The sequence below is a fragment of the Acomys russatus genome, chromosome 7 (assembly GCF_903995435.1).
Source record: "Acomys russatus chromosome 7, mAcoRus1.1, whole genome shotgun sequence".
NCBI lineage: Eukaryota > Metazoa > Chordata > Mammalia > Rodentia > Muridae > Acomys > Acomys russatus.
In genome coordinates, this window is record NC_067143.1 from 41664619 (window position 1) to 41690994 (window position 26376).

The following is a 26376-nucleotide window of genomic DNA, read 5'->3' on the forward strand; positions in this document are numbered from 1 at the left end:
CTAAGAACTGCCATGTGATTCTTCATCACCCAGAATGGCTCCCAGTGTCCTAGAGAGGCTACTCTCATACTTTATCGTTGCTTCTATACAGTTCTGCAAATAGTTTCACCCAAGAAGATTGACTGCAGCTACTTGGGCAAGGCCTGCCATGACCGAATCAGTGCTGAGCCCAGGAGCGTGCACCGTCATCTGTTCCCCATGTTCCCTCTCATTACTGCTGCAGTTACTTTCATGACCAATCAGCGCTGACCTTCGAGCCCTGCACCTTCATCCATTCATGCTCTCCTCTTGTTCCCCTCTCAGGTATTTCCACTGAGCGGAAGCTACTCCTTTCTTCCCTCAGCTAACCCAAACCTAAGTTGCATTTGCTTACTGAGTTCATTGTCATACCTGTTTCTGCCCTCTATAAAATAGACAAGGATTTTGTGGAAAATGGTATTTTGATCATTTGTCCAAAGACACAGAGCTGATTGAGGCAAATAAAGAGTCAAATGCATGCTTTCTGATTTCTTCCTACAGTGATCCCATTTCTCTCCATGCTGCCTATGCATTCTGTTCTCTCTAACATATCACTGCTATAACTGTTTCACTGGCTGATGTCGTCAGTTTAAATGACTAAACTTATTTTACTAAATGTCCATGCTAAAATAAAAATGAATGTTCAAAATGTAAAGATTTATTTTTCCGTATAATATACAAATAAGTATTTGAGCCCAGAGCCCTAAATATTGTCACTGCTAGAAACTGTTTTTACTTATACGTTTTCTCCTTACGCCCAAGTCCTCTTGACTGTCCCAGCGATTGCTCTCTCTTTTCCACAGTCTGACACAGCCACTGAGAACAAGCTGAGGTTTCCAGACCCCTCCCTCCACAGCCTCCTTAGCAAAGCGAAAATGATTCCAATTCCATGAAACCCATTTTAAAGGCATGTGACGATGCACCATCCAACGAGGACGCATGAGCAACACTCCCTTGCCGCCGTGTGCATTCATTCTAGAACTCTAGGTACAGCTGTGTCTCATCATTGCCTGGAGAGGAAAACGCCTTAGCCTGTACAGAGATCATATGAGCCGGGGAGTAAGTGTGAGACCCTGGGACAGAGCACTCACATGGAGTCCACCAGCCTCCTGACCAGGGCGACTATGTTCATTCCTTTTGGCTTTCCCCTGTGCTTCTCCTTCTTCTGTTCCACTTTCGCATACGCTGTCTCTGGGGAGTAAGAATGTGTGGGGATTTCTTCCTTCCCTACAATAAACCTGAAGGAGAGAGCACAGTGTCAGTCATGTTCACTCTTCACTTTTTTTCAATAGGGAAAAAATCTGTTTAAATACAAATACAGTTTAGTTTCTTAGTTAAAATAGTTATTTTCACAATTTACATAAAATAATATTGTACTCTAAAAAAGATTTTGAATTTACTTGACATGCTAATTTTGTTTGTTTGTTTGTTTGTTTCAAGACAGGGTTTCTCTGTGTAGTCCTGGCTGTCCTGGACTCACTTTGTAGACCAGGCTGGCATCAAACTCACAGAGATCCTGCCTCTGTCTCCTGAGTGCTGGAATTACAGGCTGATGTTTTTAAATCAAATTAATCAGCTACAATATATTACAGGACTTCTATGAAGTAATCTTTAACTTAGGATATTTCTAAAGGTATTACATGCTTTAAATTTTTCAGAAGAAGCATGTCAATTTGGATCCACAAGCCAATCATAATTATAACTGAATTAGTTTCTCATTCAGAGAAAAACTATGTTTACACCTGTTGGCTGTTAGGTCCAAAATGGGGTCCCAAATCCTTCTGACCAAGCAAACAGAGGGATTGCTAGTGAACAGACAGAAACTCACTGTGGGCATTGCCCAGACACTTGTGAAGCCATGCCCTCTGTCTGAGGAAGAGTGAACACTTCCCTCATTGGCCCCGCACTCCAGCAATCATTCTCAGCACATATCTATAACACACTCCAAAGCTCCTGGCTCTCCTGGCCCACAAACCTTCCCCACTAGGACTCTAAACTCCCAGGCTGTTTCAGCTTCGAGACTGCCTCCCATCAGCTACCGGCTCCCTTTAAAACCAGCAAGGCTTCCAGCCTTAAGCTCTTCTCTCTCCACCCCAGGAGATAGCCATGGCAGCTTGAATTACCCCCAAAGAACCCTTCCTTTCCACTCTGGGGTGACCTAATTTGGGGGCTTCACTGGACTCTTGCTTACATAGGCTTCTTTACTGATAAGCAGTGGCAGTACATAAAGTCACTTGCACATGAAAGGACTTCAGGTCCCCAATAAAACAGTGGTAACTAAAGAACAGAAACATCGAAAAATACCTATCCTTGTATTTCCTTAAGGTTTTTAAACTCCATGGTTGCTATTATTATTCCAATCTACCTATTTCCTTTGGAAAAAATCTAACACACATAGGAGATGACCACTTGTCAAAACACTGCAGCTGAAAATGCTCCTGCCATCAGATAACACTGCGGAAGTGAGCAGTCGCACAAGTTGCACAGCTGTTTCCAACTACACTGCGAGAGCTCTTGCTGACACAAAGAGCTGAACTTTCTGAAGGAAACCCCACCTTCAAAACTTCAGAAAGTCTACCCAACTCTAAAGAATCCACTCAAGGAGGATCTATAGCACTTCACTCACGTTCTGGACTGAGACCCGTGACAAACAAAATACAAAAACGGAAGTTCTTGGGAAAGAAACCCAAAATGCTGTTACAACCAACCACTGACCAACCCATCCTGTTCTGGTGAGCTCAGTAAACATCCAGGGTGCTGCTAACTTCAGGGTGCCGAGACTGTTCCCCTGCAAGGACGCCGATGCCTCAGAGCTGTCCTTTTGTCTGTATCGTTCTTCCCTACATGCTTATTAAATACTTTTCTGCCTGTTAAAAGTCAAGCTCCTTCCTTCAGTACCATCAACCATGCTCCTTTCATAAGGGAAAAACATCATCAGTGAAGTGTATAACACTTAGTTTGTCCTATTACGGCAGTTGGCTTTCTTTTTTAAGCTAGTAAATATTCTTTGCAGTTTCCTTGCCCCCTTCTCTGCCTTTATTTCTATCCACAACTTGGAAAGCAAGACTGTTAGTTCTGGCTGAAATACACAAGTGAAAAATCTGGTCCCTCCTTTGTAATATCAGCACAATTTTAATTAGCACTGTGTCCTCTCTGCAGTCTCTGAAGGCAGAGATGTATCTGACTCATTCATCAGTGCATTCTCAACACAGTACAGATCTGGAGACAAAGGAAAAAACCAAGTAAATAGTGAATGAATGTTATCTTTACAGCTCATGTGCTCTTTACAGGCAGGATGCTTTAAACATGGGAGCTGAATCAGAGTAAAGTTTTATATTCTAAAGCTTTTAGCTTGTGTCTAGCCAGAAGACATTAAACTCGCCTGCTTTATGAATGGTTACAATAGATGAAGGGGATGTTCCCTCTATGAAACAATGTGTGTTTTCATGACATGGTAATTACAGTGTGTAGAGTATGGACACTTCCTTCAAGCCTGATGGTGACTGCACTCATCTAAGGTCCAGAGTGGCCAGCACACTCAAACCCATCAGGCACTGAATATCCTTTTCTCATAAAGTTTAACATTGCCAGGAAGTCATACTTAGGAAGTTTGGCCACTACAAGTACATTTTGCCCCCTCCCTTCTGTAATTAGTTAAATGTTCTTTTTTTTTTTTTTTTTTTTTTTTTTTTTTTTTTTTTTTTTTTTTTTTTGACAGGCTATAAACTCATTACAAGTGTCTGTAACATAAATCAGGCAACAATGAGGAGATGCCAGGTATTGCTTAAGGAAACCTCCAAGAACAATGTTCATTAACCCAATACTTTTTGATGATGAAACTTGACAATAAAACCAAAACCTAGCTTTTGGTACTAGAATTCTCTGCCATCTTTAAAGCTTTAAGAGCAATCTCTAATGGGCAGTATAGGCAATCTAAAATGAGATCCAACCTGCTTAGCAGAAGGCCAAGTACCATATAAATGCAACAATTTGCAATACTGGACAATTTTCTTTAACAAGAGTACTTGTAAGTGCAAACATTCCAAACTAATTCCTGATTCAAAGTACATGTGGGGAAAATAACTTCCATTTTTCTCTCTCAAATCTTCTCATCTTGTAAATCACAGAACTTACCTTTCTACTTGCAGCTCTCTGTCATCACATGTCACAGATATTCCTTCTGGACTCACCTTTCAAAGTTACTGTTAACCACCTCCCTCAAACACCCACTTATCACATCCAAATCACTCTCCCCTACCCCAAGCCTTAAGTCTTTGACAGACGTCACCTGCCAAAACTACCTTTATATTCCCCAAATAGACATTTTTATTCACCTCTACGAACAGTGCCCTTCTTCATTCTTAGTTATCTAATGCCATGTCTCAAATGCACATCCCCTGAAAGATGCAAAGCCAGCCATCAGAATGCTCACTGTGCACTAGAGCACCTGTGTGAAGGCTCCTTAGAATAAGCACATAAGACAATCTTTGAAACCTTCTATCCCGGAAGCACACCCTAACTCTTCTATCTAATACCTGTAGTAAATGCCATGCTACTAAACTCCACTAGGCAAGTCCTCTATCAGCACTAAAAAATAAAACAAGTAATGCTTATGACACAAACTAAAAAAATGTGGTGGGCTGTGGATTTAGTATTTATAGTGAGATGTTAGTGAAACTTTGTATTCAACACATGACAAACCAACCTTGCAGAATGTTTGCAAAAAAAAAAAAAAAAAAAAAAAAAAAAAGGCTGTCTACATTATGAAGATGTTTTGAGCTATAATATGCAATAATGGTGATAAATAGCATTTACACAGTATATATAATACATAAGTCAATTGCTATGCTAAAAGATGAAAATTAAACACTCTAGGAACACTTAAGACCTACCATGCCTCCCAGTCTATAAGTCCTATCCATAACTCAGTCTAAAAAATTAATAATCTACCCACAAAGGCAAGAAAATACTATTATGACTTTTAAGACCTGTCAGATTAAAATTACATTACTAAATCTTTACTGTAATTATATACACTCATTATTTTTAGAAGATTACCTTGTAACTTCTCTCAACATAACAGACTATTACTTACCTAAGTGCAGAAAACGTAAAGCCTTTCAAACCATCCTTGCACCTGAAATGAAAATTTGCAATCATAAAATAATATGTTTAGAAATGTAAAGTAGCATATTAAAGAACTTTTTCTTCCTAAAAATGGTTTAAAGTGTAAAGTTTTTTTGTTAATGACATAAGCAATGAAATATACAGCAAGTCATCTCACATAAAGCAATTAGTATATTAAAGCTTTCCTATGGCATAGGAACAACATTGGGTCTCGATGCTCAGAGCCAGGGTAGAGGAGACTAAGTCAATCTTCTAAGGTTCCATCCAGATCTACAACGAGGTAAGACAATCTTCATTCCAGTCCATGCCTGAGGGCTGATTTCCCTCTCAGAGTACCTCACATATGTCAATCAAGGTCCTGACTCATTGACTCTGTGGGTGCAGTGTAACAAGGAGCTGAGCTGAGCATGCACAGAAAGGCTTCAAGTTCACTTCAACGTCCCACAAACCCTCTGATTAGGGCCAAGCAGAACAGGTAACGGGGGCTAGGAAAACACTGAGACTGGGAGGAGGAGAATCCAAACAGCACTTCCTGACCGTTCATCACTACTAGAGTGGTTTGGGCGCTTTATCCATCTTTTGTTAGCTAACAGCACAGCTCTGTGCACAGACTTGCATGCATTTGTACTTGCCTCGGGGCTCAAGACCTGCAACAACATTACCTCGTGGAGGTCAGGAGACTAACAGACTAACGGGACTCAGAATTCCAGGTGTCTGGGGGGCAGTGGTGGTGTAATCTGACAAAACAAAGCATTTCTCCTTCCCATCCTCCTGTTACTGCTTTTAACTGGGGAAGCTGCATGCTATGTCATAATTAGGATTCTCGGGCTAATCGTAAGTATTAAAAAGGAACTTAAAGGCATTAGTGATACCCCTTTGCAAAAAGACTACAGCCACAGGAATCTTTGGTATAATCAGTCATAAAGGGGTTTTGGATGGTGGTTATCAAAATCTCTGGAAAAATATATATAAAAATTAGTGACAAAATGATGGTCTCATTTGACCTGAATTTAAAAAGTCCATCTTTAAATATAGGTGGCCAACTCAGTCTGCTCATCACTTGTATGATAAGCCATAGCGGAAATATACAAAATTACTGACTAGTTTTCAAATATATTTTATTGGTGTGACCTAGAATCTTAGAAACTATTTAATCCATGGGCAGATGTTTTCAAACATTTAAGGCTTTATTTCAGACTGCACCATGAATGACTTAATAGTCATGTTGACAGTGTGAAGTGTAATCATAAGCTTACAATTAGGCAACACATGACATAAATATCTACACAGGATGGGCATGAAGGCAAAAGAATTCGTAAGCTAAACTAAAAATGTTCTTGGCCAAATTACATTATTAAATTTCTTAAACTTATCTTTTTCCATCAAAAGAAAGTGTTTCACAGTAATTTAAAACCCATAATCTAGATCAGTAGAGTGGTGAAGAACTGGCCAAGGGCCCTATTGACTAGGGAAAAGAAAGCAACAGATCAATTAAAAGATCATGTACATCTGGGAACAAATTTTGGCTTTGGGAAGTTATTGTTAAAAGATAGCCATTTGTCTTCGTGCAGTGTGGAACAGTTAAGAGACCCTGACAACCCAGTCTGGTCAGCAAGGCATATCTGTGACCCTGCACAATACATTTAATAGAAGAGCAAACATCAAAAGTAGCTTTTGGAGCATTATGATGGAGGTCTGGTTCTTCAGTAGAACCCTGTGGGAAGCACTTCATATTGATAAAGTCTTAGCATGGATTCAAAGGAGGCTATTCTTTCTTCTGTTCATGTGTGTAAGGTCTGTGAAGGTAACTGGGGGTCAAAAGAACAATAAAGTAATTATTCTATAGGAAGAATCTTTAAAATGTGGCCCCACATTTTGATATTGAGTGTATTGTGCAGGTATTAGCCTAACTATGAACCAATGTTACTGGAACCTATGTTAAAATTGGAAGGCATGAAGGGAAGACTTCAATAAGGCGGACCACATTAGAAAGGTCTTCCCTTTGCTATGGCCTCCATGATTACAATGCAGATCAAATCAAGTCTCCACTTAAGTATTTATTCTTCACATAATGTGTAGGAACTGGCTTAGGTTCCATTATGCAGCCATGGACACAAAAGCATCACCCTCTCCTCTGACATCGACCTTCAGGGAGATATAAGACACAGAATAACTGCTGTGGTAAAAATCCTGCAATGAGGGGGGGGGGAGGAGCTGGTGAAGACTTGGGCTTTGTTTTTCTCATAATGGGTCAGGCAGAGACTCTTTAAGAAGGTGAAGGGTCATAGCACATCAGACACCTTTTGGAATGGAGGGAGGGGATTTTCCTTTGAAGCAACAGGTGCAGAGTGGTGCTGAGTTGGCAGAGCAGTGAGGACAGGCCACCGAGGGCCTAGGCGTGAGTAGAGTAGGTGAGCGACATCATGGTACAAAATATGGTCAGGGAGGGAAAACGGAGGGAGCGTTCTACTACGCAGGGAGGTACTTTGGGGCATGGGAAGGACTTTGGACAGATCTTAGTAGAAGAAGATGTGTTTTAAGCTGTGAGAATCATCTCAGCTGCTGGGTGGAGAACAGACGACAGGAAGGCACGGTTAGAAGCATGAGGAAGGTGACCAAGGTGGGGCAGGAAACAAGAATGTGAGCGCATGGCAAAAGTGAGCTGGCCAAATGTCTTGAGCATCTGAATGTGGAGTAAATGAGAGAGAATCCAACACGTCCTGGCAGGTCTTTGGTAAAGTAAAGAGAACACAATGGCCATTTACTAATGTGAGAAACTGAATAGGACTCTAGGAGAAAAGAATCTTGTTTTGTAACTATTAAGTGTGAGATGTGCCTGCACTGAACAGACAGAACATGAAGGACGCGGGCAGATGTCTGTGCAGGTCCGAGGACCATGGAAGATGAGTGATTCTTTTACACAGCATGCAATCCCAGGGGACCAGACACACCCATAATGAAGGAAACAAGTACAGAGGAAGAAATGTGTCTGGTGTGCATTTGTGTATGATTCACTCATAAGCTTTAATGCCAAGAATTCTTTAATAGAAAAAAAAATCACATCATCCTCTAAAATAGTCTCATTTTATTTTCAAGTGTCCATAAAAAGAATGCATTCAACTCATGTATGCCTAGGCTCCCTATTTAGTCCGTGCAGATGATACAGACTAACTATAATTCTACTTTTGAAAGGCTCTGTCTGTGCCAATGTAAGGTGTAATACGAAAACTCAAGTAAAGACACAGGAGAATGGGGTTTCTAGCTCTAAAGCCTCGGCCAATATACAGCTATTGTCAAAGGCGCAGGCTGGAACTACATGTTACATGCCAGGAGGAACAGAGAGGCCAAATACTTATGATACTAAAATAGCATTCTTGTTGAAATGTTCACATTTTGTACAAGATATTTTTTCCCTTTCCCAAGCTTACTTTTAATTCCTGTGACATGACTTCAACGAGACGCTGTGATGTCATTACATCACTTGACCAGCAGGTGTCACTAGCGAACCATGCCTAGAAGAACTTGTACCCAGGAAGCAAATTTTTTTTTCTTTCAAGCTTTTCTCTAAATACACACTTTATGGGGAATTCAAAATATCACTAACAAAAAGTTACATTGTGCTTTGTTAAGTAAATACCAGGATATTTGAGCTTTGGCCTTTCTGTTTCCATAGTTCTATAACTTCACAAAATTATAAAACCTTTAGTGTCCTGCTCTTCTGCACCAGCCACTATAAAACTGGATGGTGTGAACTGCAGCTTCTGCTTTACTCTACCCTCTCCAAAAAGCTGAAAACATTGAGATTGTCTGCTTAGTTTTCAACTACTTGGTGAATTTAATCAATATAAAATACTTCCTAAAATTCACTTACAATATTTCTTCAGGAAAAATGCATAGTATAGGAAAATCTTGATACTTACAAGGTTATAGACATTAGCCAACCTTTAAGCAACCTTGAGAGAACTGTAAAGCCCAATTCTCTCTCTCTCTCACACACACACACACACACACACACACACACACACACACACACACACACACACACACACCAAAATACGGGGAGAGGGCATTTATGATCCTCTTTACCCTGCAATCAACTGCAACACTTCTATGCTCTTGAAACCGAACTGTTAAATGCGGCTAATGGTACCCACTCCACCTTAAGCTACTCAAATGATCATTAATTGAGCATCTGCTACACGAGGGACGCTTGCTGATAACGTAGGGGATGCAGACAGCTATCTAAATATTGTCTGAAGTAGTCAGACCATCACTTCAAACCTCAGATGCCTCTAGTATTTCGTATCAGCTCTTTAAATTATGATTCACAGAAACTATGTAAAAGCACAAAAATGAAAACGGAAAGACAAATTAGAAAAATTGTTTTTAAAAGAAGTATAAATGTTAAGATTTCTACTGGTGCTGTAAAGAAATGATCAGTGATAATAGCAGCCATGTATTATCAAAGTCTTGAATTTTTTAAATTACTGTATCATTGGTAACAAATTTAGAATAAATCCAGCAGAAAAAAATAAAAGTCTAAAAAGAATAAATGTCTCCTTATTAAGGGCCAAATTTAGGGGTCATAATTAAAGGAAAGGCATGGGGTTAAAGATAGCTCCATAGTTTAGAGCACCTGCTACTCTTGCAGAAGATCGGGGTTCAGGTTCCGCCACTGTATTAGGGGCTCACAGTCATCTGTAACTCCAGTTCCAGGAGACCCCAATGGCCTTTTCTGATCTCCATGACAGATACACACATATGTTATACATACATACATTCAGGCAAAACATTTACATATATAAAATAAATAAGTAAATAAATCTAAGCAATGCAATTTTATATAGTTTTTAATATGAATTATTTTTTAATCTCACAAAACAATAAAAAGGTTTGTAGTTAATTTTCTCAACTAATTTCCAAAGTAAGAATATACCTTAGTACTAAATTATAATATACGTGACCTGACCAATAATTATGTATTTTATTGCATTTGCTTATTATCATGCGAATGACAAGAAAAACTGGGATAGTACAAATTTACTTTTATATTGTTTTATATCTTATATTTTATATTTGTACTGTCTTAATCATATATGCATATGCCAACAGGTTACACTGCTTGCTTCACGCTACTATTCAGAACTTGAGTTATGTGTGTGGTTAAAACATTACACAGCAAGACCTTCCTCTTACATCTGCTATTGTTTGAACAATAAGATAGAACTTTGTTTCGGCCTGTATATACCACTTGACATGAAAAATAGAATAAATAATGTGTTCTTATTGTACGTTACTTTACACACTGCAATGCAGAGGTAGAAGAGCAACCATTGTATTGGGAGAGCTTGTTTTGGTCCTCCATGAGCAATCCTAACTCCAAATATTCTTAATAACTCCCCTTTGTGCACTTTCAAATGAATCAACAGTGCTGCTTTTGACTCTGATAAACACTTTTTGTACACTCATCTCATGCCCGGAAACCCTGGGGATTGGGTTGGTCCCCTAGAACCCAAAGAATGCTGCTGAGGCAGGCAGCAGTGGCAGGGAAGCAAGTGTGAACCTCCAAGCAATTACTGTGTGCTGCCTTCTGGTGTGTCCCACATACAAATTAGAAACAGTTGGGCTTAAACACACAGGAACAACTCCAACAGAATCAGTTTTCTCCTTAAACTTGGACAAGCTTGAACAGCCTTTGCGTAAAATCCACACTAGCAACACAGTATTCCAAGCTTCATGCAACGGCTTAGGAGCCAAGGATCACCTGAAGAGAAATGTCAATAGGATATATTTCCATCTTGAAATGAACTGCTAATAGCAGCAGTGGTCAAAACTGAGGACAGAAAGGAAGAGAGTGCAGTTTCCAGCGGCCGGCAGGAGGGCCGGGCTGCAGGTCCCCACCAGTAACACGTGCTCACACTCGACACACTAAAGGTACCACCAATTAAGATCGAAGTGAGCTTTCACATGAGTCCCAGAAAAATTTAATGAGTGACTCAAATTCACAACATTTCTAGAAATAAAGCTGTTTATAGTAAATGAAGCTAATTCTAACCACGATGACTGAACCAGTTTTTAAAGGAGCTCAAGACTGGTAAATACTCTGGATTTTTTTCTTCCTCCATAAATGTTGAAAAAGAGATGAAACCAAGTGTCTTAAATTAAATAGAATATTTGAATCATGTTACTTTATTTCAAATATATATTGGTATCTATGTCATTAATACAACAAATGAATTTTCATATTGAATAAAGTGAGCAGCTGCATGAAACTATTAATCTTAGTCTAGTGTTTTTCAGAAATGTATGCTTATTTAACCCCAAAGTTCAAATCTAAAATAACTTTAAGAATAAGCAAAATACCCATCTCTGAGCATTTTAGGAGCTTTTGGAAATGACCGTTTTCTGATGAACCTGTAGACTATATAATCATGCCAAGTGGCAAAGCACACACTTAAAACACTCCAGCCACCTCTTCTGAATACGTTTCCACGTGCATAATAGGAACCGGGAAGGCCAGCACACACTGCTGGACAAGAAAGAGAGGTACCTGAAATTTGAGACTAAAGTAATCTGAGTAACATTTTACAGATAGAGACACCAAGGCCAGAGAAGTGAACGGCCCAATTTGGTTCCACCTACAGACGACGACAGGAAGCCGATCCCAAATGGCTAGCTCTCTGGCTTGAGCTCCATATGGGAAGAAGATGTATCACAGACAAGTAAAGAATCCAAGAGTGCACAAGGAGGGACACCACGGACCTGAGGCAAAACAGTGGCAGTCCTGCCACTGGGGTTAGGCAAACTTTACCAGTGACAAAGGACATGGAGAGTTTTAGAACAACTGGTGCTCAGCTCCTCATTCTGAAATCACACAATTTCCCTGAAAGCATACTTTTGTCAATCCTCCATGCTGCCTTTTGTACCTGCCTCCCCTCCACCTGAACTACCTTCCACGCGAGAAACACAAAGCCTAGGTCACACACTAACTGAAGGCACAGACTTACTACTCTAGAGCCACAGAGTTCAGGAACTCCAACAGTGGAGCAAGAAAGAGGATGCACGGCAACTGCGCTACACGGAAGTCTCCGCATGGCTCGCATGCAGACTCACGCTAAAGCTTGGGAACTAGTGGGCTGGGTTAAGCTGCAGAAACAAAATCTCACTGGTTTCCAACAGCAGAAGTTTAGACCTTGCTCGTGCCACATGTGCAACAAGGGCTGGCTACTGCCGACTGGAGGCCATCTTTCCTTTGTTCCTTAGCATGATGGAGAGGTAGCCATCTGGAATGAGTGTGAAGTGTCCGAGGAGAAAGAAAGAGAATGAAGAAGACTGGACCCCTGCTTCTAATTAAAGTATGTCCCTTCCACTCAGGATTGTTCAGCCAAATCACATCCCAACCCCAGGTACAGTGTCAGCAGGAAAGGGACCGCATGCTTCCCCGTGGAGACACCACAGAAGCCTATGACCAGCAGCACCTGTCTACTATTAAGGGCAAACAAGTAACTGCCAAGAACCAATTACGTTTATTTAGAATATTTAAGGCAATTCAAAACAAAATTCCTCTTTTCTACATAACATGATGCCATGAGTCAGTATTTCTCACATTAACTTTAAGCAGAGTGATTTTAAGGATCCTTCTGGTGTCAGGCTTTTTGAATAGCACATTAAATATTACTTTATAGTTATGCATACACTACATATAGTCTAAGCTTCCTTCTTTACTAATTCCTTAATCATTCAGACACTTCAGAGCATTCTGATAATACTGCACATCAGATAAAACACTTGGTAAAAATACGGTGAGAGAAAAATTTCATCTATGTAGACATAGCAAAAGAAATCTATGGGTTGTAAAGCAATTATACCCCTAATTGGGCACCAAGTACCTTGGATTCATTTTTATAGCAGAAATTTGAGGGTTTGTCTATTTTGATTTAGGACTTGACCTTCATAAAAAGCTCCTTTCATTTTTTTTTAATACTGCTGAGCTGGCACATGCTTACACTTGACATTAACATGTGAGTCTGAAATGGAGGGCTCCAGCATTTCCTTGTGCAGAGGTGTTTTTAAAACCACAAATGAAATAAACTGCCATTGTAACATGAAGTCCTCAAGCCTAAAAGGTAGGTCCACTGCTGGAAGGTATGTTCCCCGCTGTACCAGGAACTGCAAACCAGCAAAGGAGATGAGACCATAGCGTTTGCAAGCTGGGTTGTTGCTGGTATTGCTCCATCATTTATTTGCTCATTCATACCCTTAAATCCTTGCTGACAATTCCTATCTACCATGCAAGTCCTCAACTGCTGAGGGAAAAAAAAATACCACCAATTTCCTGCAACAGTGTCACAATCCAGAGTAGTCATACAAGTAAATAATGGTACCGCATTGCAGAAAGTACTTTAATATACAGAACATGATGCTAACAAAGCACAAGGGAGGGATACGCAACCTTGGCTTTGATATCAAGAAGGCCAAAGGACAGCGTAAAGGCAGAAGTAGAAACAGAAGAAGTGGAAGGGATACATATAACTTGGGAAAAGAGGCAACTGGGTATCAGAAGCAGCAGAGGGTTAAGGCAGCTACAGCACTGCCATGAGGGCAGGGGAGAGAAAGTGGTACTGGCCATGTGAAAATGGGAGTGAATTTCACCTAAAGAGAAGTCCCAATCCTAACAGGAATAGGGTGACTCACATGATCTTCCTCTGAAACTACCACATTATTTTTTATATAATCTCATTAGTAGTATCTCCTGAAGATTCCAAAATAGCAAGCTACCAGCTAAATTCTGTTGAAGTCAACAGATATTAAAAACATCTAAAGTGTGCGCTGTTCCTTTGTTTCTAAAAGATGAAGCCACACTAATCTTCATAGATTTTATCATAGATTTATCAAAAGATGTTAAATAAGAAACTCAAATAAGGCTAAAAAAATAACCCAAAACTATAGCCAAATGAACATATAAAGGTAAAATACCAAGCTTAGTGAACTAGTAGTGTACCAAACTAATATTATTTGTAGTAAGTCACAAAGCCTCAGTGCATTAGTGCTGCAAACACTATCTAATTGGGCGTTCACGTACCCTCCCCTCCCCTAGTCCTGACTTCAACCAGCTACAATAATAGGTCCAGATTTCACTGTGTGTATGTAACCGATAGCGACATCATTTCTTCACTTTGAGAAGAAGGAAGGGCAATGAAAAGTGTCATCACAGAGGAAGGAGCTGCCTTTCCTTCAGTCTTGTGTAATTAACACTATATCTAAGATATGATGAAGCAAATGTTATTTGTTTGGACAGTAATTAATTTGTTCAACAAGTAATTACTGAATTAGAATCAGAGGACAGGGGAGCAGATTCTGGAGCAGGTGGTTTAAACTCCGTACCTGCTTCTCCATTTAAAACATGTAAATAACAGAGCCTCTTTCATATTGTTCAAATGCTACTTACTGTATCACTGCTGCTGCTATTGCAGCCACAGCAGTGGAGGCTAAGACAGCACTGAAATGGCCAACTTACACACACAAGGCATGGACAGTGAACAGTCCTGACTTACAGCAAGCTCACTGGCCTAAATCTTGTGGTGAAATAGACAGGATCTTCCTGAACCCAATACCATATTTATTTCACCATGCTTCATAATTAAAAGCCTCTTTCAGAAATACATATACAATCATAACAGCATAAAGTGATGTACAAATTTCAAGTAGAGGTACATGTAATATTAATTGTCAGATAAAATTGTGACCTGGGTTAGAAACAAGTCAATCAGCACATGAAAACATAAACTGTGATGGAGCCATATGAGAGAATAGCACTTAGCAATGTGAATAGGGCAAGTCACTTTGTAAAAGTAAGCATCTTAAAACAAAACAAAACTGAGAAAAGGCCAATCAATTAAAGAGACACTATATATGATTCCATTGATATGAAATTCTAGGAAAAAGAAACCAAATCTCTAGTAACAGGAAGAAAAATGACAGCAAAGAACAGAAGAAAACTTTCATGGATGGTGGAAAGGCTCCAATCTCAAGTACAAGGGTGCTTGCAACTTAAAAAAGAGTAAAAAAGCAAACAGTAAGTAAATAGTTATAAAACCCCAAGAGTATTCACTGAGTACAGGACTAATAATCCTTTAAGTAAGATGCATGATTGACAAATGAGCCTTAGGAAAAGAATAAGCCATGAAGATAAATAGAAAACAACACTAGCAAGGATTCAGCAAGGGAGAAGTGGCTCAGCTCCCTTAAGTTCTGGCTCCTTGGAATCTGAAGGCCAGACCGGCTGCAGCGCTATGCATAGGACACTGCATGGGAGATCTGGGGGTGATAGTGATAAGGGGACTGGCTACAGGAGTGTTTGGATGATGTGGGAGGGTGATACGGGATGCGTTTAGAGCATGTCTGGAGGAAGCTTGGGGAGGTAGCTCTTTCCTTATAGGCAAACATTATCATCGTCATCATCATCATCCTTTTCCTTCCTCTTCTTCTCCTCCTCTTCTTCTTCCTCCTCCTCCTCCTCATCATCTCTTTCTCTTTATCCTTCTTCGTTTGTTTGTTTAGATTTAGACAATGCTTTATTAGTTTCTGTAATCAAACCCAAGAACGTAAGATGACACTCATTTACCCAACATTACCCTAGGAAGTTTGAAAAGCTATTCATTCTGCACAATGTCAATTCAGTACATAAACTGAAGACTTCCAAAACTGATAGCACAGCAAGTTTTTCCAACTTCACATTACATATGTTCATATGCATATTATATTTTTTAAAAATGACCAGTGACCACAGTCGGCTATACTCTAATAAGGCTAAAACTGGAGCAGGCCAAAAACCTGATTAAAACAAACTTTAATTAGCTGGGTTTGTTTGTTTACAGTAAGGGTATCTGAACATAATTTCACACATCTCACACAGACCTGGAGGGTGCTTGACCACTGAACTATACAGCCAGTCTGCTTTTTAAATATTGTTTTAGTCAAGTTCTCAGTAAATTGCCCAGGCAGGACTTGTACTATGAGGACCCTACCTCAGCCCACTGAGTGAGATCACAATGCACACACCAAGAAGACTGGCTAAGCCAAGCCATTTGCATTCATAAAGCTATCTGTAACAAAACCTAACCACATTCTCACCATAAACAGAGCAGCCATGTCTCTTGACCTGCCTCAGTAAAAGTGGAGTAATGAGAGGCTAACTAAAACTGTAGGGACCATGGGTACAAACAGGGAGCTCACTAAACAGCAAAGCCACCTAGAAGATACTTCTTAGGGGACAACAGTGTGGCACCTATAACTCAGAATGTGAGAGAAAGGAGAGCCACTGCTGCTACTTGGCTTTCCTCATTGGGACGACTGACTTTAATCCTCAGAACAGTCTTGAGGTACCCCGACTTTCTATAGAACAAATGGCTTTGCCTGCAGACGTGCAGACAGACCTACAGACCTGCCTGTAATGCTGAGAGGCTTACTTCACCGATTCTTCTGGAAAATATTTATTTACCATTTTAGACTGGTTAGAATCCAACCAGCTGATTTTCAATTCCAGCTCTTTCACTATCTTATCTAGTAACTTAAAAAGACATTTGTTTCTGAGCCTTGGGTTTTCCAAATGAAAATTAAGAACTTGGATTGAATGGGCTTTAAGATTCTTCACAACTTGGAGCTAGTGAGATGGCTCAGTGATGGTATCCGATGCCAAGCATGATATCCTGAGGTCGATCTCAGAACCCATGGTAGAAATATGATAGATACGGCCTCGCTACGCATACCATACCACACATGTACATACAGATTAAGTAAGTAAATAAATGTAAAACAAAAGGTATTATAGCTTAAAATTTCTGACATAAAATATTATCTGCAAATTCATGGTTCACTCAAACTTGATATGGCCCCATTTTGATTTTAAGCCTCAAATTAAATCATTTTTATTGAATATATATTAAATTTGCATATGAGATATTGGAATACTTGATTTAAAGGAGTACTGAAGGCATTTCATTTCCTTATCTATTCTATGTAGAATGTTGTACAACTGTCAGCCTCTCAACATAAAAGTATATTTAATATGAGTGAAGAAACTAAATAGTCAAATATTCAAAATTATATGTTCAGTTCAAGGTAGCTTACCTAGCCCTGAATTCATCTGAAACATTTCTGTGTGTGGAAATTATCTGAGTAGAGTGAATATGAAGGGGGTATTACATTCAGCATTTGTTAAACAAGCTGAGTTTCTGCAAAATGCCCTCACTTTCCTAGCTTCAAAGGCTAAAAATATACACACAATGTTGTTTTAAAGATACCTTAAATACACATGCTATCCAAAAATTAGCAGGAAAGTAACATAGGATGTTAATGAGCATACCCCCTGAAGACGGTTTAAAACAAAGGTTATTGTCCAGCTCAAAGAGACAGCATGTGCTCAGCGTACTACACATGCTGCCTTCCACCCCACACTCAGGCAGCAGCTAGCTGCCAGATGGGTTCTGTATCTGCACACATGCCTCCTCCACGTGCATGGACACACATACAGCATTCAGCTGTATTGATTTTCCTACTGTAAGATGGATACTGCCAGGTGGCAATGGTGCATGTCTACAATCCCAGCACTCAGGGTGCACAGGCTTGTGGTCTCTGTAAGTTCGAGGCTAGCCTGATCTACAGAATGAGTCTGGGACAGCCAAGGCTACAGAAAAAAATCCTGTCTCAAAATCCAAAAAAGAAAAAACGGATGAAGCTGAGCTATGAGCACATTCTAAAGTGTTCCAATTACATCTTAATTCCTTCTTCAAAAACCATCTCATCGTGTGCCCATTTCAGTTCAGTATTTTCCACTGCATATGTACATCAAAATGATGCAAAGACAAAAACCAATATTATATTTACATTTATTTCAAAATGTCCTTGCTGCATGACTATGGGTCTTTGTGGAACTTGGAAGAAAATTAAAGTGAGTTGAAAACTTTAAAATCCAGACAAGCTTAGCCTTGCTTTTTTTCGTCTACTCTAAGACTCTAATGTGGTTAAAAAAAAAAAAAAAAAAAAAAAAAAAAAACTACACTGTTTTCCAATAAATTTGCATGGATGGAGTGTATCTGAGGTTTTAGTATCCTAAAAGACAACAATCCAATATACAGAGTGATGTGTTACAATTTGGGCAACAGTGCCACAGATCTCCACATCCTTACACTTAAAGGCCTTTGCTAGAACACTGAGTTCACCTACCAGCCAAGTATCTGACAGGCCTTGGCCTCAGAAAGCCTGCAGTGGTCTCTAGTCTTAAATACAGGAATTTCCTTTTGACTTTAAGCCATGCCTTATTCTACTTGTACATTTTGTAGAGAGGGGGAAAGCCATGCTCTCCCCCAAGAGGAGAGCCCAAGAGGATAAAAGAATGAAGCAAAACCAGAAATGACACCACTGAGCAGAACAGACAAAAATGATTCTGGTGTTTATTTGAAATACAATTATATCCAATATAATAATACTCATGTATTCTTTTCTTCTAGCAGAAAATCTCTAAGGGCCTGGACATATATACAAAGACGTCTTAAATATTATTTCACTCAAACAAGAAGAAACCATTTTATTTACCCTACAAATATAACAGATGCCTCTGAAGAGTTCTTTAAGTGGAAGAGGGTTCTTCCAAATCTAGTTCCCACATACCATAATATAAGCATCTTTATCCTTCTGTAACAAGGGGATGGGGAGCTGAAAATACAGCATATATGAGTTTGTGAACTCTACACTTTCATTGGTCCTGAGTTTTTCCCATGAGCCCTGTAAAGTACAAGGACATACTTAGTGTCTTTCGGTCCTTCGTTACAAAACAACAAATGCGAAAGGTGGGAAAGGGGGGAATGACGTGGCACAATTTGAGGAGGCAGAGTATAGCAGGGGTCCACTGGAAAATGAAGAGGCTGGGCCACGCAGCCAGGGAAGACAGCCTTGAGGGAAAAACAGGCAGAAACTGTGTTACGCCGCATTTGGGAGGATATGACAAATAAGTCTGGATTTATTCCTGAAAGCTGTGGCATAACTCACAGAGTTATAATGAAGCAGCTGGCAGAGGGGCCTGCCTTGGCCCGAAGGGACTGTGGGAAAGAAGCCGGGAGTTGGGAAGGGTTTTATTTTAGAGTTGAACAGCTTTCAGATTTGCAAGTCTGTGAACATTTTTAGCTTGGGGAGCAAAGCTCTTCTCAGTCACCTCATCTGAGACTGAGCTGAAAGATTTTCAACAGCAAAAATACATTTTGGAGACCTCATGTTTGATATCTGCATTTAAAGCATTTATTTCATTTATTTTATTCAAATCATCACTCGGGTAACCACTGACCAATATGCTCAGTCTCCTAGTTTTAGTTTTGTTGTTGCTGTTTTTGTTTTTTTTTAAGGATTTATTTATTTTATGTAGATGAATGTTTTGTCTGCAGGTACATCTGCACACCAAGAGAGGGCACTGGACGCTAAAAGACTACGGTTATAGACAGTTGTGAGCCTCCATGTGGGCATTGGGAATTGTCAGGATCTCTGCAAGAGCAGCCAGCCCCTCTTCCTGGCTTCAGTTTTGAAAGCTGTTGGAGAAGCAGTCTTGCTGTACTCTGCAGCCTGGTCTCCAAAGCACAGGTGGAAGCAGCATAGGCAGATTCCTACAGAGCAGGGTTCTCAACCTTCCTGATGCTGTGACCTTTAATACAGTTCCTCATGTTGTGGTGACCCCCCAACCATAGAATTATTTTCGTTACTACTTCATAACTCTAATTTTGCTTCTGCTGCAAATCAGAATGAAAATATTTTTGGAGATTCAAGTTTGCCAAAGGGATCATGAGCCACAGGTTGAGAACCACTGCTGTACAGGACGATCTTAAGCCTAAAACACAATGAGATTGTATGAAAATCACCTAGCAAGATCGTAGTATAAAATATGACAGATATTCAATATATGTTAAGCTACTTTTTTCTCTCCCCCTAAATCTTGTCTCCTAAAATTTGCAGCATTTCCTCTTCTCTTAGTATTCAGAAGTTTTTTTAAACCTAAATCAATAATTTCAGTTTTTAAACATTAGTTCCAAGCAATGACTTATGTTCAGTGAAACAATCCTTAACAATGGTTTGTTTAGCATTTAAAATGAACCACAATTCACATTTTGGCGTTTCATCTTTCCTTTGACTACTGATAAGACAGTCCACGCCACTCTCTTTTGACGCTGAGGGGTGGTGAGCCCTCATTCCCAATAAGCCTTGGAGTCACAAGGGCAAGCACCATACTCTGAAGACAGGCTCGATGGACTGAGTGTGCTTCTTACTTACACACATTCATTAAAGGAGTAATGAGTGGTCAAACAAAAATACCAATGGAGGAAAGAGGAGGACTTGAAATTATAACAAAACAAAACAAAACAAACAAAAAACAAGAGAAAGTACCATATGCCTGAAGTCAAGTGTTATTAAGAATTACAAAAAGATCTTTGAACAAAGCCAGATGAAAAGATTGTAGGTAAAATAGAAAACAGAAGCTCCCTTGGTCCGAGAAATAAAAGAGAAGTCAGCTCAATAAGCAATGATCATAAGAGATGACAGCTAAACACAAAGATCTGCCCAAAGAAGCAACCAGGAGGGACATTCCCCCCACTGACTCTCAGCTGCCAAGAAAAAAAGTGCTGAGGACAGCAGGAACTGCCAGGGAGACCTTCCTCCTACCCCAACACCAGTTCCAAACAAAGGACCAAGGCTGGGCAAGTGCAATCATGGGCTGAACTGGGCAGAAAGATAGGCAATTATAAGGAGCCTGGGGAGAGAGCCTGGACTGTGATCCACAGACCAGAAGCTGAGATTCTCTGTGGGCACCTTGGAAGGAATGTTCCATGAAGGAAGTGCCTTGCCATGGTCTGGGCCAGAAAAGTGGGTGGTGCCGGGGAGGGGTGAGTAACTAAGAAGCAGCTGCTGAACTCACAACAGGTCAATGAGCCTGATTTGTAACTACACCGAGAACACTAAAGTGAACACAGAGAGCCAGAACCCAGGTAAAGTGAACACTTCAGCTGAAATGGTGCACAGTAACACAGACATGACCACACAAGAACCTCAGGCACTGAACCCCAGCTGGTGGAAGGAGGGCCATCTCCTACACGTGGGATAATGGATGAACGTTTCCTCAAAGGCCAGGAAACCCCCAAAGAAAAGCTGATACTTGCTGGCAGCTGAATAGAAACTCAACCCGAAAGGTAACTGGTTCAAACTCCACCTAGATAATGCACACCGGCAATTCTGGTTTAACAAGTTTCAACTGGAGCCACAAACTGCCCTCCACTTCCCCTATCAGTTCAATGTGCCAAATTAATCAGAATGAGAGGATACTGACTGATGCTGTAATTTCTTAAAAAAAACAAAAACAAAAAACCTAGAGTTTACATTTCACTTTATTTTAAATAAAACAATTACCTCTTGCATAAATTCTTTGAATAAGTTTGCTTCTTTATATATTAGTTGATTGGGTTTTACATTGTTCTGTAAGGCTTTTGGCCCATGTTACTGATTACTCCATTATCGCACACCCCATATACCTTTTATTTCCTTCCTCATTTCCACCCTCTTCCCTGTTCTGCCCTCCTAACTCTAACTCTCCATAGCATTATTAACAACGAATGGCTGCCTTTTCTGACCACATCCCCTGGATGGGGAGGCCTGGCGGCACTCAGAGGAAGGATAGCAAGTTACCAAGAAGAGACGCGATATTCTAAGAGCATATATAGGGGGAGGAGGTCTCCCTCAATCACAGACATAGGGGAGGGGAGATGGGGGGAAGTGGGAGATGTAATATGAATAAATTAATGAAAAAATAATGAATGGCTGTTTGTCCTAACCACCCCAGCTGTACCCATCCATTTACTTTTCTCCTCATTCTCTCCTCAGCTGATACTAATCCTTACTTATACTTACCTGAGGACTTCCGTTCCTAATCTTGCTGACCAGCAACCTAAGTAACAGCAGGTAACTGGATTTAAAGGGATGGCTCTGTAATTGACTCTTACAATCTTTGTATACTGGGCCTGTTTAGCAGTAGTTGTTGCTTCTGCAATTAATAGTCTACACTGGTGGAATATGTCAAATGCCTTAAAAGCTTGTGAATGGTTTAGCTACTGAACTAAAACCCTAGTCAGTGCCTAAGGAAAGAACAACTTAATCCTCTACTATCTAATCCCATATGATACTACAAATGCCTCAACTGAAAGAATGGAGCCAACATCAAAACCAAAACCCTTCACTCAGTGAGCTAATCCCAGATGTACAAGTTCCAGTACAGAAATGTGAGAAATATGAGAAAGTGGAAACAGTAATACCTCTATAGAAATACTGATCCCACAGTAACAGATTCCAATGGGAGTGACCTGGATGAAAGCCCACATAGAGAATTAAAAAGAGAAATCATAAGAAGATTCAGTAAAAGCAAAGGGAATACAATTAAATCCCTGAATCATTCAAAGGAAACACAAAAGCTGAATGAATAAGGAAGTCACTTCAGGGTATGAATGGAAGACTCAAGAGAAATGTTGAAAAATAATAAACAAATTGAAGTTTTAAAACTAAAAAAAAAAAAATTCAAAAAAATTTTAAACACGTATAGAGGAAAATGAAGCTTCATATTAGACTTCAAATTTTCATAACATAATGCTTATATATTCACATGTATCTAAACTGTCTTGAAAGCAAGTATAACTCCAGTGCTTTCCAACTATACTAAACATCTGTCCGTTGACAGATGAGGCACTGTTGTAGTGTTATCATTACAGAGCTGCCGGCAGAAATAAAATAATCTGCTAGACAGAATTTTACTAGCCAAGGGTAGAGAAGGAGGGTGGGGAAGGTGAAATTATTGCCCTTTGTAGACAGAAACCTTTCGAGTTGGAACAGAGATAGGTCTGACTCACCCAGAGCACATGGAGCTTTAAGATCCCTAACTATAAACAGTAGAGTCCAGGCCTGGGTGGTCTGTGTTATGTCCAATAATATATAAATTGGCTTATCCTCAAAGTAAATATTTCCATTTTATTATTCTGAGTCATGAAAATATTCAGTCTGTTTAAAAACAAATACGTTTTCAATCCAATCTTTCAGCAAAAGGCCTATATTTTCAATTGACAGTGGAGGACTCTTCTACTCATTAACCGCGTGAGAAGATATACCTTCCCTGGCATCCTACAGAACATATAAATAAACATGGAAGATGTCCGGTGGGCAATAAGCTGAGTGTGCATGAAGATCGCTGTTATTTTCTACACACTGGTTGGTGAAATAAGAAATGCCATCTGTGTCACTTTATATCTCAGAGGACCTGGAATTCTATAGAAGCCACCGAAAGCTACTTCTAGATTCATTGTGCCTCTCATTTTCTTTAAATACTATGTCACAATGGCAGGGGATGGTTAAATGTATTTGAAAGAATATTTAACTATTTTATCAAAGATACCAATTATTTTCTAGAGGTGTTCAGACTACTATTAAAATTTGCTCTTATAACAGATTTAGGGCAGAAGGGAAGGAGAGGAGGAATAAATATTCTATTTGTGTAACGTATGACAAAATGACTCTCAAAGCATCCAAGTTATTCTCATTGAATGAAAAAGAAGACCAGAATTCCTCACAGATGACAGGAAATGGGTCTGACTCAAAAATTTCTCCACACCTGCTTAATGAATTTGGCAGACAATATTTTAAAATATTTTAAAGATAAACAACCAGAGTACAGAGATGCACCGAGCTCTATGGGCAGCTGTGTAGGATGTAAAGTCTTGGCTCCCAGCTAGATTTCTCACTACTGGTTTGTAAAACGAGGATTAAATATTACTTGCTCTGCTCTAATTTCTTCCTTCCAAAAGAACTGACCTCAGTGTGAAATATTTTCTCGACGGAAAGTAAATGAGCGATTAGGAAATATTTTAGCTGCCTGGCTGTTTCCCAGGAAGTACATATGGACACAGATGCTCGCTCATATGGTAGGTATCCAGTTCTAAACAGCAATTGCTGATGCCAAATATATTTTTCCATTCAAGTAAATGGTACTTTTTCTTCCATCAAATCTAGGCAACAGGAATTTTAGTCATGTATATTAAGTATTCCTGCAGTTTTGCTAATACAGGATTTATAACAAATTTTACCATCTTACAACTGCAACATCTATTTTACTAGAACAGAATAAATAGAGAATAATTATATTGTTAGTATTGTAGAAAATAATATTTAGTTGGACTTGAAATCTGCACATTGTGCTACCAGAACTGAATCTATTTATTTAAATCTAAATAAAATCCAATGCTAGAAGTAAGCAAACACTTTAAGAGTGTAACATTTTAAAAAATAAAAAACAAAGAATTTATGCTGTTTTAAATTATTCTAATTATAACATAAAGACAGGAAAATATGGGTGTTTTCCTTTCTTCAGAATTATAAGATATTATTTATTATCATAAATCAGGAGCACATAATACAGAGTACTTTCTATGTGTGGTAAAATTTACAACTTTACAAGTTCAAATTTAAACACAAGTGACTGCTTTATGAAGCAAGTAGCTCATTTCCTACTGTGAATAAACATGTCCCCTTTATAAATGTCTTAAAAGATGGTTTTAACTTTTATGTCATCCATACTTCTGTTTATTATGCAAAATGCTGATGTTTAATGTGCCATTAAAATAACATACTGGAAATAAAAATTTCATTTTGAGAAAAAGTCTCATACTGTATTCCAGGCAAGCTTTCATCTCACTATGTTAGCCCCTATTAGCCCTGAATTCAAGGTGCTCTTCCTGCTTCAGCTTCTTGGGTACTGGAATTATAGGACTGGCTCCCACACAGTTGGAATCTTATATTTTTTCCAGGTACGCTAATCAAAGCACATTAAGTTATTTTGGAACCATAAGTTCTGATATTAGACAGTATCATATATAGTATAATATCTAACCATGTACGTGTGTATATGTGTGCACTCACATGTATGTGCTTGTGTGTGCGCTGGTGCATCAAGAGGCTAGAAGTCACCCCTCAGGTGCTGTCAACTTTGTGTCTTAGAAACACGGTCTCTCATCAGCCTAGTATTCACAACTTAGGCCCCACTGGCTTTTGAACTGAGTGGTATGCTTTGTCACCACCAGTGTTTCAACTGAGTGTTACCAAAGGCAGAAATGTCATCATTAAGGAAGAGTTGAATAATGGATCTAAACTCCCTTTAACCTAGATTAGGATAAAATCATGGTATTTCTTTAATCTCTGCTGCAATTTCAGCTAGTTGCTGCCTCTGACCTCAGGTGGCAACAATGGAGAATTGTAGACAAGGAAACGCTATGTCTTCAAACCTAATAGCGGGGGAAATGGGATTTCTCTAAGAATACATTTCATCAGTGACTGAATTACCAGATTGACATGGGGCAGACAAAATATTCCTATTTATTAAAGGCTAACATTTACTTAGGGGAATCACTCAGTAAAAATCAGTATTTCTGTGATATTAAATGTACAAGAGATTATATGTACAAATGTGAATGTGACGATCGTGCTGATAAGAAATGAGGATCTGACTACTGAAAGCTTTGTGTGTGTCACAACCAACACAATTGGGGGAAACTCTGGTTATGTTAAAAATTAAGGTAGGCTACAAGAGGTTTCTCAAGGCCAGACATAGCATAGACGGGTTTTCAAAAGGCAAGTTATTTGAATTAGACAATAGTTAAGGTAAGAATTTACTTTACTAAGTGATTACTTCTTTTTAGGCAATATTCAGGTACTCATGGCTGTACTATAGGCTCTAAGAATAACTTCCTTTAAACACACCAAAGAGATGAGACAATGGTAAGATAACTTGTCCAGGATCCCTTAGCAAGTCTTATTCATCCTGCTCAAATTTCTGCCTTGTTAGTCACATAAGAGAAGGGGACAAAATGCCCTATGAAGGGCACAAAATGATGGTTCTTGTAGGAAAGGAATAGTAGCTATCCATTAGATCTAGAGGTAAGCTGTTTCTGATGATCTCAGAAGAGGAAATTCTGGAGGCTCGTGGGGTGTAAACCGCATTACCATGCCATATAAAAATGGCAAAAGGCAAATATGGACAACTAATTTAAAAATTCTGGATGTTAAGAGAAAGACAGACCGAAAGGCAGTGTCCAGAAGGAAGGGCAAGAAACAGTTCTCCAAGCATCTCTCCCTTTCTTTTCAAAACACCCACATCTCTGACCA

General features: G+C 39.4%; 1 protein-coding gene across 1 annotated transcript in view; it reads right to left on the reverse strand.

Annotated features, from left to right (window-relative positions):
• Window positions 1-26376, reverse strand: part of Tmem135 (transmembrane protein 135) — a 163699-nt gene that overhangs the window by 15829 nt on the left and 121494 nt on the right. The window contains exons 7-8 of the mRNA XM_051148883.1: window positions 5114-5155; window positions 1110-1256 (exon numbers count right to left, since the gene is read on the reverse strand). Coding sequence (XP_051004840.1) covers window positions 1110-1256; window positions 5114-5155 — 189 coding nt within the window. The remainder of the gene's footprint in view (window positions 1-1109; window positions 1257-5113; window positions 5156-26376) is intronic.